The sequence below is a fragment of the Carlito syrichta genome, unplaced genomic scaffold, assembly GCF_000164805.1.
Source record: "Carlito syrichta isolate Samal-C Ts95f unplaced genomic scaffold, Tarsius_syrichta-2.0.1 Scaffold309854, whole genome shotgun sequence".
NCBI classification, from domain to species: domain Eukaryota; kingdom Metazoa; phylum Chordata; class Mammalia; order Primates; family Tarsiidae; genus Carlito; species Carlito syrichta.
Window position 1 is genome coordinate 764,957 of NW_007253950.1, and position 12,766 is coordinate 777,722.

At 55.0% G+C, this 12,766-nt stretch overlaps 1 protein-coding gene across 1 annotated transcript in view; it reads left to right on the forward strand.

Annotated features, from left to right (window-relative positions):
• Positions 1-12,766, forward strand: part of KIFC3 (kinesin family member C3) — a 37,878-nt gene that overhangs the window by 1,038 nt on the left and 24,074 nt on the right. Inside the window, exons 2-3 of the mRNA XM_008068016.2 lie at positions 4,560-4,764; positions 7,207-7,349. Of these exons, the coding sequence (XP_008066207.1) occupies positions 4,599-4,764; positions 7,207-7,349 (309 nt within the window). The 5' untranslated portion in view covers positions 4,560-4,598. The remainder of the gene's footprint in view (positions 1-4,559; positions 4,765-7,206; positions 7,350-12,766) is intronic.

Consider the following 12,766-nt stretch of genomic DNA (forward strand, 5'->3'; position numbering starts at 1 on the left):
GGGCACCTGGCTTTCCCCCGGCAGGGCCAGGGGTGGGGTGCGCCAGCTCCGAGGTTAGGAGGGAGGGCCTTGGCCGGTGCCCTCGAGCACTGAGGAATCGGGCCACTGACAGCCGCAGCTGGGGGTTCTCAGCAGGGAGGGTGAGCTCAGAAGCCATCCCCTTGAACGCCACATTGCGAGTTAGAGCAGAACTCTGGCTGGCGCAGTGAAGGGCCTGGTACTGGAAGATTTTAAAGAGGAAGCTGTGTTTAAATTCTCAAGTACTGCTTGCCGCCTCCCTCCTCCCTCCTCCAGGACATCTGTCCCAAGGTGGGGGGTTATGGCTACCCCTGCCATTCACCTTCCTTGACTGTCCCTCTGCCTGCAGCAGGGTGAGCGCCCATTCTTGCCCCAAAGTAGTCCCCATGCCCTTGATAAAGTAGCCGTCTCCTTGGCCAGGGAGAGTCATTTGCTAGGAATGCGGCCTCAGAATGGGGCCTTGTATTTTCGGCGACTGGACCTTAGTGGCACAGGGTGGTGATTTTGGCTGTTCATCTGGGCACCAGGGAGTAGAGGGTTTGAAATCTGGGTTGCCCTGGAAAACCCAGGATGTATGATGGTGTGCAAGGGAGGTCCCAGCCCCTGTCCAACCTCCCCGACCTTCTGCCTGCTTCCCCGGGCTACCAAGCCCTCTCCAGCTGCAGTTTTCAGGCAGCTGTCAAGTCTGTCCACCAAGCTTTGCGGTGTCCTTGGTCTGGGGCTAGTGGGCAGGGCTGCAACTCTGACCCGGAGAGGTAGATACCCTTTCCTTCAGCCAGCTCCTCTGCATTCACCCACCACTGGAGGGAAGTCATTGAAAAATAAAATTTTTGAGCTCTTTGTCTATGCCAGTATTGTTCTGACCACTTTGCATTGTCTTATCTTTACACCAACCCTGGAAGACAGGGTTCTCCCCATTTTATAGATGGAGATAATGAGGGACAGCCTGGGTGACAGAATGAGACTCCAACTTAAAAAAAAAAAGAGAGGCAAAGTCAGTCTCCCAAGGCCACACATCTAGTAAGCAGTGGAGCCAGGTTCTGAACAAGCCTCACTGCCCCAGCCCACGAATCCTAGGTTGATAGAAGTGCTGGGACAGCAGGTTGCATTTCAAATGCCCACGCAAACGAGAGCGAGTGCTCCTTTCTTGGCCCAGAACCCTGAGCTTATTTGCGATGCCTTGACCTTCACTTCCCTCCGACTGCTAAATTCGGCTGCTTTTCCTCCTTGGGCTCTGGCACACACCCTTCCTCCTTCTTCCTGACATCTTCCTGGCTGCCTCCCCAACTTCCCTTCCTGATAGCCACAAAAATACACTCTCCTGGGCCTGCCCTTGGGACGTAGCTGATCTCTCTGAAAGTCTTCACTGGAGGTGGCCATAAAGACAGCCCGTGCCCTGCACCGTCTCACCTTCGAGCAGCTGGGCACTCAGATGGACCTGTCTTTCTCCTTCCCTGTCCATTGGGTAGTGGGTCTGCAGGGTTGGTTGTGTGCCCACCTCTGTGCCAAGCAGCCTGGAGAAGACGACGTTTGGCTGCTCTCCCACGGTTCCTTCCACGCCACACTGTCCCTCTTGGTTCCTCCAGTGGAGCCAGCCCATGTATTTGAATGAGCCTCTGCCCTGTCCTTTGGCACACATTCCTGTCCCCTTCCCAGCAGGACTGCACCTATAAGAGCCTCCTCCTCCTGAAGTTCTTCCTGAGTCAAGGAAGGAGGAGACTGCGACTCTCTCACCAGGAGCCTGGCATTCTTCCAAGGCACGGCTCTGCAAACATTGGGTTCCAGGGCTCCAGGCCCCCCACCCCTGGACTCTTATTATTTTCCCTCTCAATGCTTCAGTCATTTCTGCCCCTCTGTCTCCCTAACATGTTCCATTCTCTCCTGTTCTAAACACCAAGCCCTCTCCTTCCCATCCTAGCCAAACGTCCCCCAAGAGAAGGAGGTAGCTGCTTGCTTTCATGCTCAGCCCACTCCTGGAGCCTTTCCTAGCCTGCCCTCTGCTGTCGCCCTCGGAGCCCCCAGGGCTTTCTGCCTGTCTCACCTCTTCCAGTTCTCCATCTCTGTGGCATGGCACACTGGAACCAGCCATCCTCTCCTTCCCACTTGGTCTTCGGTTACTTCTGAGGACTATGCATATGCCTGATGCTCCTGCCACCTCTCTGATTTCTCCTCCCCACCCTCAGGGCAAACCCTGTCCTCACCTAGCTGTCTTTCCTCTTGCTCAGCCTCTGGTGACTGCGTCCTCACCTGTGGTATCGGCATTCTTATTTAGCTCTGTGTCTCGGTGTCCAGCCCCAACCTCTCTTCCAGGCTTCAGTCCAGGCTTTTGTGTGTGTTTGTTTCAGGACATTCACCCAACAGGCCATCGCAGAGTGCTTGGTGTGGGCACAGCTCCTGGCTGGGTGCTCTGGGCTGCAGAGATGTACGTGTTATGTGAGCGCTGCCTTCAGGGAGCCCGATTGGGCCAAGGGAGGTGGACACCATTCAGATGTGGGTCTTGACTGCAGCAGGATGGGGAAGGAGATTTACAGCCCAGGTGCTCCGCTTGGAAGTCCCTCTGGTACCCCCAACTCAATCTTAAAACCAAAGGCAAACCTCACATTGCCTCTCCAAGCTGACTTCACTTTTTCTATAAATGGTATCACTGTCTGAGTCTTGAACTGTAACTTGATCACCTTAAATGCCCTCAGGGCTCCTTGGCACACAGTAGGTGCACAGTAAAGATTTGTGTTGGCTTGGCGTGGTGGCTCACACCTCTAATCCCAGCACTTTGGGAGGCAGAGGTGGGAGGATTGCTTGAGCTCAGGTGTTCGAAACCAGCCTAGGCAACATAGTGAGATCTTGTCTCTTCAAAAAATTAGCCAGGCATGGTGGCACATGCTTGCAGTCCCACCTACTCAGGAGGCTGAGGTGGAGGGATCACCTGAGCCCAGGAGGTCAAGGCAGACGTGAACTGTGATTATGCCACTGTACTCCAGCCTGGGTGACAGAGTGAGACTCCAACTTAAAAAAAAAAAGTCTAGCTGGGCTCAGTGGCTCAGCCTGTAATCTCGTGCTTTGGGAGGCTGAGGTGAGTGGATTGCCTGAGCCTGTGGGTTCGAGACCCACCTGGGCAACTTGGTGAGACCTCATCTCTACAATAAATAAAAAATCAGCCAGGCATGGTAGCGCGCGCCTGTAGTTCCAGCTACTTGGAAGGCTGAGCGGAAGGATCACCGGAGCCCAGCAGGTCGAGGCTGCGGTGACTGGGAGCGGCCACTGCACTCCAGTCTGGTCGACAGAGTGAGACTCCAACTGAAGAAAGACTTGTGCAGCAAGTGCTTGAACTTTGTTCATTTGTTCAGTTTGTGAGGGGCCTCTTGGGCTTTCTGTCCCTGGCCAATACTCCCCACCCCCCATTCTCCACAGCACCTGGTACCTGGCATGTGCCTCCAGTGTCCCTGTATCCTGGTCAGACTGTGAGGGGTGTTTAAAATATTTATCTCCCTTCTGACCAAGAACGTTCAGACCACATCTCTCTTGATCAAAGGGGACCCTTGGCAGATGCCTGGAACCTAGTAGGCAATCAATGGGTAATTATTAAATGAAGACGGGTGAATCTGTGTCTGAACACCTAGCACGGTGCCTGCCCCATGCTAGGCACAGAGCGAATTCTAGTTGAATATACACATGTGAACTTGCTGAACATAAAACCAACTTGAACCGGGCTTGGTGGCTCAGCCTGTAATTCTGCGCCTTTGGGAGGCTGAGGTGAGTGGATTGCCTGAGCCCGCGGGTTCGAGACCCACCTGGGCAGCGAGACCTCATCTCTACAATAAATCAAAAATTAGCTGGGCGTGGTAGCACGCACCTGTAATTCCAGCTACTCAGAAGGCTGAGGCGGAAGGATCGCCGGAACCCAGCAGGTTGAGGCTGCGGTGGCCGTGAGCGGCACTGCACTCCAGTCTGGGCGACAGAGTGAGACTCCAACTCAAAATAAAATAAAATAAAATAAAAAAATAAAAATAAAAATAAAACCAACTTGTTACTAGCCCTTCTGAGCCCTCCTCCATGAAATGTTAATATTCAGAACATTAGCTGCTTGGCTGACAGGCCTTGGGCTGAGGGACCTGAAGCCTAAGGGTTAAGCATGTGGTTAAGTGCAATTAGAAAATTAGATGTCTTGGAGAGAAAAGGATTAGACTTACTGAGATGCTGCTGGCTGGCGGTGCTTCCTCTGTATGGGGCTGTGACCTGGCTTGTCTTCATGCTGCCAGGCTCAGTGTGGAAGGGCTCAGGTGTGGGGTCTCCACAGTGTGTCCCAGGCACACCTGACATGTTCCTTGCCCACTTCTGAGCCTCCTTATTCAGTCACAAACATCTCCAAATGGTGACAGGCCCCATTCTATCCTATGAATTTGGCGGTCCTTGGGGGACACTGCGTTTGGGGCTGCTGCCCTGGGCCCCAGTTGACCCGTGGCACACAGACCCTTCTAGATGGCCGACTCTGCCCCAAGATGCTGGTCGGTCTTCAAGCCCGTCTCTCCTTGTTTTCTCTGCAGGCTGCCCGGCACCCCGAGGAGGCTGCTGAGCCCCGGGCCATGGTCCCCTCTCGCAGGACGTGGAACCTGGGAGCCACGCCCTCACTGCGGGGCCTGTGGAGAGTGGGCCGGGCCCGGGAGCCCCAGCCGGGGATGGCTCGCCCCGCCCCAGCCAGCCCGGCTGCCCGCCCTTTCCCACACACCGGCCCAGGGAGGTTGAGAACTGGTGAGTCCGCATTTTTAAAATGCCTCTTTATTTCCCTTCCTTCCTCCAGATACCAGAGATGAGACTGAGGTTTCTCACCGGTTCCTAAACCCAGTCAGAGCTGTCAGGTAATTACAGGGTAACCGACAGCCCCAGAGCCGGGCGGGCGTGGAGTCGGAGCGCGTCTCCTGGGCTCCTTGCTGCGCCCTGCCTGGGAAGAGGCAGCTTGGAAGCCAGGTTAAGCTTGAACGCAGGCCTGGAGCTGGGGACAGCTGCGTCCCCTCTAGCCCGGCTGGCCAGAGCTCCGTGGTGTGCCAGCCCTTGGCTGTGAGCGCCTGGGCTTCCTCCGGTCCCTGCCCGACTGGTAAACAAGGTAGGTGAGGTGGCTGCCCATGCCCGGTGCCACTGACACTCGATCCCACCTGGGCTGGCCCCTGGATGGCGTGAGGAGTGGACTGAGGCAGCTCTGGCACGTGGCCTGGCAGGCTTTGGGGGACCACGTGCTCAGTTTTAGGTGCTTCTGTAGAGATCCTGACAGCAGGTGGGCAGTGAAGGGGTCCTGGTTTCTGGGCCCCCACTGTCCCCTGGGAGCTGTCAGTGCTGGCTTGCCTTTCTGGGTCATGTCTCTTGGTGCTGCCAATGTTGAAAAGTGAGCGGCTCCCTGATTCTGGCTGGGGGCTAGTTGGTCGGGGCTGGGAGATGCCCGTGATCCTTTCCCCAGGCATGGGCAAGTGGCCCTGGTGGTGTCAGGGGAGAGGGCTCTCCAGGCAAAGTGACTTCAGGGGTTTGCTGTCACTCCCGAGTTTCAGGGGTTTAGATTACCAGCCTGTCAGAGCTGGCAGAGTCCCTGTGGGCCGTCAGGTCCAAGCCTGTCGATGTACAGAAGGGTAAACTGAGGCCCAGAGAGGATACACAGCAAGCTCTTGTTAATCCCTCTCTCCTGCATTTGTGCTGTCAGAGGCAGCCAGAGTGATGCCTTCCAAGTTTTCTGCTTCTGTGGTTGCCTGGGGCTGGCCGCTCCCAAGCGGCACGGCTGGGCTGGGGATAACCTGCGGGCCTCCCAGAAGAGCCTGGGCTTTTGGGTCGGGTAGATGTCTGAAAGGGGCAGAAGGTGGTCTGCACCCCACAAGGTTGTCCTTGGGGTTACAAATGTCATATGAGTGAGTATTGCTTTTATGATGAAACAAAAGAATTTTCCCCTGGAAAACTAACACACACACACACACACACAGAAAAGTAGAAAAAAGAAAATAAAAGTAATCACTATAAGCTAGTTACTGAACCACTGTACCTCTCATATAGCACCTTCTAGTCCTGTGTGTGTGTATGTGTGTGTGTGTGTGTGTGTGTGTGTGTGTGTGTGTGTGTGTGTGTGTGGTATGTGTGTGTGGGTGTGTGTGTGTGTGTGTGTGCGCTAAGTATGTGTGTGTAGGCTATTAAGTATTGTGTTCTCAGCTTTCTAACCTGAAGGGAAAAAATGGGTATTATGAAGATTATATGGCCACACAGACTTTTATCCACTTAGAAAATTTGAGATAAAGGTCAGATGAAATCCTGTGTGTGAAATGCAAGGAAGAGGCCTGCCTCCAGGCTGGGGCTCAGCCGGCCCAGCCACCCCAGGCCCTCGGAGCCCCCGCTGGTCCCCTCAATGCCACTCTGGGAGTAGTCGGCTGGCAGGGGCTTGGCTCGCATGTGGGATCTGAATACCGGCCATGTGACCAGGGCACTTGGTGAACACTTTGGGCCTCCGGTTCTTTGCCTGTCAGGTGGGGAGAACGCACCCACCTTCCTGAGGGTTGTGAGGTGCAATTGCAGTTGTGGTCCTGAGGCCTGTGTCTGTGGGTGCTATCTGTGTGAGGCTCACGAAGGGCCATAAGGCCTGGAAAGCCCTTGGCCCAGTGGCCAGTACTCTGGATATTGTGACGTCCCAGGGTGGCAGCTCTACATTGTGTTCCTGTGAGGCAAGCCCCTGTCCCACTCCGTTCAGCCCCGCAGGCTGTGGTGGGGGGTGGAGGTGGGTGGAGGACGGGTCGGTGCCAGAGTCGGCCCTGTCTCCCACTGGGAGTGTGTATCTAGGCAAAGACCAGACCACCGGTGTGGGTTTGGTCTTAATGAAGACAGGGGAGAAATTGCCACCTAGAGGCAGCTGGGGTAATAAAGCCATGGCCCTAGCCATCAGCACCGGGCTTCTTTCTGCTGCTCTGTTAAGCATGTGCCAGCCCCAAAGCCACTGTGGGAAGAGGGGAGCCCTCTCCGGAAGAGGATCTTGGGCGGCTCCTGGTAAGGAAGGAGGGTAGGCCCTGTCCCGTGCCAGGCCTTCCCCTCTGAGTGGGGTGACCTGTGAGTTCCTCCTGACCACGCCTGGGTCAACGCGAGTCTATGAGAGCTGAGTTCGACCGCGGCCTGGGCCAGTGGTTACGGCCAGCAGTCAGAGGTCTCACCTTTCTCTCTGTTTTGGGACAGGGCGTGGAAAGGACACCCTGGTGTGCGGTGATGAGGACTCCGGCGCCCGAGGTGCAGCCCGCCCAGCCCTAGCCCAGTGCCGAGCTCTCAGTGTGGACTGGGCTGGCCCCGGGAGCCCCCACGGGCTCTACCTGACCCTGCAGGTAAGCACTGGGGCATTCTGGGTCAGATGTACCTGGGTCCTTGAGCTCCAGCAGCTGGGCTCCTGGGGAGGATACACCCAGGGAGGCCAAGGGACCCGCTTCGGCCTCTCTGCCAAGCCCCACGTGTTCCAGCCGTCTGTGAGCCTGTGTGGACACAGCAGTTTGTGTATTAAGTGATCTCAGGACGATATCACAGAAGGTGACAGAAGCTTTTCAACCACGCCCTGGCTGAGGTGTTAAGTATAAGTGTGAAGCCATCGCTGAGATGTGCAGAGCCTGGAGACAGTATTGGGAAAACAGGCAGGTCTCCCTCGTGGGCATGGGAGTCTGTGGGGGCAACATGTGTATTTCCTTGTTTGAAATGAGAATCCAGAGCTTTGCGAAAGTATGGGCTCTGTTTCCTTGCCGTTATCGCCAAGTGACTAAAAAGATGACCTTTTACCAGGTGTGGTGGCTCACACCTGAAATCTCAGCACTTTGGGAGGCCAAGGTGAGAGGATTGCCTGAGTCCAGGGGTTCAAGACCAGCCTGGGCAACTTGGCCAGACTGTGTCTCTACAATAAAAAAAAAAAAAAAAATTAGCTGGGTGTGGTGGCACACACCTGTGGTTGCAGCTTCTTGGAAGGCTGAGGTGGAAGGATCACCTGAGCCCCAAAGGTCGAGGCTGCGATGGCTGTGAGTGTGCCACTGCACTCCAGCCTAGGTGACAGAGTGAGACTCTGACTCAAAAAAAAAAAAAAGATGACCTTTACATATAAGTGTATGTTTGGTGATAGAAACAGTAAATGATGATAACAGTAGTAATGGCTGTGATTTTTGTTATTTATTTTCACATGCCATTCTGTGACTAGCTCTTTTCCTCAGCAGTAAGCCTTAGTGATCGCTTCATGTCTGTCAACATATGGGGAACTACTCCTGGTTTAGACTGCTGCATAATATTCTACTTCCGGGTTTACCATACATGATCATTTAACTGATCCTCTTATTGTTTCTGTTTACAGTGAGCTCCTTAAACAAATGTTTGTGTGTTCATGCGGTGATAACTTTGAGTATTTCAGGGCAATGCAGGCTCTGCCCATCTGTAATTGACACACCCATTCAACAGATATTTAGGAAGCGCCTCCTGTGTGCCCATCTAAGCCAAGGGCAGGGATGAAGTGAAGACAAGAGAGAGACGTGAGAGTCTAGTGGAGGCACCAGAGAGCGTGATGTGAGCACATCACATGATGTGTGATACAAGTCAGCCAAGGGCCACACACACACAGTGGCAGAGGATGAATGCCAGAGTACTCTTATTTGAGGGTGTTTGCCTTGGCCTCCCAAGAAAGCTGGTGCCTAAGAGGGCCCGGTACTCCCTCATGTTCTCCTGACACACTGATTCTACCCTTTCTGGAGCCACATTTGTACAGAGCCTGGAGGAACACTTCCACATGGCAGGCAGGATGGGGTGCAGGGACCACTGATGCCCTTCGAGTACCCATGTGCTAGCCCTGGGTGGCATGTCACCCCAGCCCCTGATCTGAACATGGGTCTAGGGGTTGACTTTGCTTCAGGGACCATCTTGTGTTTTGAGTTGTTCCTTGGCCTTCTCATGTGGTACCCCCTGAAAACTGAACCAAACGGTCCTTCTTTTATCTTCTTTTAAGGTCTGCAAGAAAAGCGGGTCTGGTGAGAGAATGGTTAACGAAACCAGATGCTTGTTCTTTGCACTGACTTGAGCCAGTGGTAGTTAAATCGGGAGGTGGCGGTCAGAAACCCCACAGCCTCGAGTTGGGTGGTGGCTCTGTTCCTGAGTTTTGATTACGGGGTGCTGAGTTGTGGTTGCAGCCCGGTCTTGGGGTCAGCACATATTCTGAGGATCTCAGAGAGGCTGCTGTCAGCGGCCAGCCTCCACATTCATGACTATCCAAGCCCTCCTGCAGCTCTGTTGTGTGTCTAGGTACTCAGGGTCATGGATGTGGGGCTGGAGCGGGTCCCGAGCACAGTGAGGCGACCCAGCGGACTTAATGACACCACCCCCCCATCCCCAGGCTCTATACAGTGATGAAAACCAGGGACTCTCCCCATGGAGGCGCTGCAGAAATTCCCAGCCCCCTGGGGGCCTGTCTGCCCTTCCTGTGGCTTGGCCAACAAGCCAGAAATAGCGTAACCTTTGCTCTGGTCGGCAAATGGAAACTTCCAGCTGCTGCCCTTGCCACCACCACTGACAGGCCTGCTGGTGATGGTGTGGCAGTCAGTCACAGGGCGGGGACAAAATAAAGTCGGCGGGAATTTTCCTAAATGCTAGAGGTGTGCTCACCGCTCCTGCTTCTCAAGTAGAAGGCGGGTCAGGGAGGCATTCTTCTCTTCTTTTTCATTCTCCTGGTTGGTTTCTTGATTATCAAGGTAAAAAAGTGTGGAGATTGCAGGAATGACGTAATGATGACAGCTCCTGTAGAGCGAGCTCTTACTATGTGCCAGACGCCTTCTGTGTCCTTGGCTTAAGTTCTCTTGGTTACTCTTCTCACAAGCTCCGTGAGGCAGGGGCTGTTGTCACTATTTCTGTTTTAAGAAGGAAGAAAACACAGGTTCAGGGAAGGTAAGGAACCGACCCACAGTCACACAGGCTACGTGAGGCAGAGCCAGGCTTCACTCCGGGTCTTGCTGCCTCTAGACAGGGTGGGTTTTTTTTTTTTTAGACTGAGCATTTAGAAAATAATCCCTTTTTTTGCTTGTTTTGAGTTTAAAGGGCATGAAGTCACTCAAAAATTGTCTGCCAGATAACCTCTGTTGACATTAAAAAAGTAAAACAAAACACTGTTGGTATTAAATTCAAATGCCAAGGAGGTTAAAAATGAAATGTAAGGCCACCTCCTTTGCCCCTTCCCACATTCTCTCTGTTGTGAAGTTTCTTTTTATTCCCTCAAAGTGTGTGATGCTTGTTTCTACTGTCAGCTATGACGCTACCACCCTACCCTCCTAGGGACACCCACTGTCTACCCAACCTCTGGATTCGTCTTTAGCCTGTTTTGTTTTGTTACCGTCAGCCAGAAGTACACTTGCGAGAGGTTCTGCCACTTAGAACCTTTGCATCTTTCTGTGTGAGCTGCAGGTGCTTTTCTCTGGACATCCCTTCCTGCCCTCTCTTCCCTCTTCCCTGCCTGGGCACTGGTCTGTCTGCCTTGGCCTCCTTTGCCTGTGTTCCTCCTTGACCAGGAGGTGGGTCCTATGGCCCCTGGATAGCCACGTGTGGTGAGAGGAGCAAAGGAGACAGGGTCATGGCCCTTCCCCTGCTTGGATGGATGTGTATGCAGCCTCCTTGGCCATCCTGGGGGTGCCACCTGGAGGTAGATACATATGCCTAGGAATGGCGGCAGCTGACATTGCAGGGGAGTCACTCGGAGCTGCTCTGTGTGTGGTGGGGCTGGATCGTTGCCTGTGTACCATGGGGCAGGGATGAGACTCCTCTGCAGGTGGCCCCTGCCCTGCCCCTGGGAGCCTGCAGGGTAGGCTGAGCTTCAACTGAGGACTTGAAGTGCTTCAGAATGTTCTTTGCTGGTACAGAGGGCCAGCCATCAAGGGGGCTTGGAGAAAACATCACTCCTGTCTTGCTGTTGGATCTGGATGTTTTATTCCAGACCCCAGGCCTCATTGTCCCCACCCACACAGTGAAGGTCTGGACCCACTGGGCCCTGGAGTCCTCAGGCTTGAAGGGGGTCCTTCCCCAGTGCAGTCCCCTTCACGTGAGGATTCTGGTTGTGTCTTGGCAGCAGGCTGTGCAGGACAAAGGGTGCAAGAGCAAGAGTCAGGGGACGAAAGAAGAGAAGCTCCTGAAGAGGCAGGTGCCGGCCCCCAGGCGGGACCGGGAGGTCCAGGAAGCTGGTGGCACCATGAATGTAGAGAAAACAGGTAAAAGAGGTCTGCCCACCGACCTGGAGCATCTTGGCGAAGCCAGAGCAGGAGGGAGGCTCTTATGGAGTCAGCTGTCCCCACACCCTGTCCTCCCCAGCTGGGGATGGCCCAGCCAGGCTCTGGCTGCCTGACATGCAGCTCCAAGACCCCAGCTTGCCTCTCCCACATTCAGGGACACTGATGAGAAGAACCTGCCTCTTCTCAACACCCTCCTCCTAAAGCCATCAGGGCCCCACCCAGTGATAAGAGGCCTTGGCCGTCGTGGGCTGGGGTTGAATTTCCCCACTTTTTTGTCTTTTCTCAGTGCCTGTCAAAAGCAGGGCGAGGGTGGCAGCCTCATAGACGCCCCCGCCTGCCGAGAGAGGCCTGGCCCTGCTCCTGGTGTCCGTGGGTTCCGGGATTCTGGAAGCTCCTAGGACAGGGCTTTGATTCTCCTGCCCAGAGGCTGAGAAAAAGGAGCCAGAGACTCCAGTGTTCTCTGGCAGGCCCACCAGGCATCCAGAGGCTGGCTGGTTCTGGAAGATTTTGCAGGCCCCATGACTTTCTCACGGTTCTGTGTCAGGCTTCCCCAGCAGTCAACCTGAGCCCAGTGTTAATTGGGAAAGAGCACCCTAAAGGAGCCCAAGAGAGGCCAAGTGTGTGTGGAGGAGGAAGGGGCGGTCTTTCTGTTCTGTTGCCAGAAGGTTCATTAGTGTGTCTGAACTTGCCGGGTGGTGGAAGGAGCCACTCTCTCCTTTGAATCTGTACTGGTGCTGCATTTCGCGTCTGGGCCTGGGCACTGCTGCACAGCGGCAGGTGCTGGGTAACTGGCAGAGGGTGTCAACCAGGCCTCTGGAAGGGGGCAGCATCCTGCCAGTTAAGTGGACTGTCTTCATTGGGCAGCAGAGGTGCTGAGAAGATAAAGGCCGATGCCGGGGAAAGCAGGGACGACCCTGTCAGTGGGGCTGAGCTGGGCCCATGTCTCATTCCTCATGCAGCCTTTGCAGCATGAGGGCCCCTTTGATCTCACCTTGTCCTCTCTCTTCGGCCTCCCCAGGTCTCGAAGATCTCTTCTCCCCCCGTGGGCACTCTCTAGGCCCCTTTTCAGCTGCCCTGTACCTGCACGAGGCGTGCTGAGGTCGGGTGAGCCCCACGGGTGGCCTTCTGTGGCACGAGCAGTGTTTCGGGCAAGGTGGGCTCTCCAATGCCTCCTCTCAGCCCCTGGGCTGTTGTGAACAGTCACCCACACCCATGCATCCCCAGAGTCCCAGGCTCCTTCTGGGCATGGCTCCTGGTCCCTGTTTCACATAGGAAGATCCTGGGGGCCCCCTGCCACACGTCTCTCGAGTGGCAGCACCAGCTCACAGCCAGGCGTCCAGTGCATTCCCTGCCACACCACAGCAGTCTGCAAAGGGCTGGGGCCACGCGGGTCACATGCTGCTCCCAGCAGCCCCGTGTGCAGGCCTGGAAGCATCCGTCTGACCTCACTCTCTCTAGACAGATCGCAGGAGCTCGGCCAGCACTGTGTGACCTGCGTGCTGCATCAC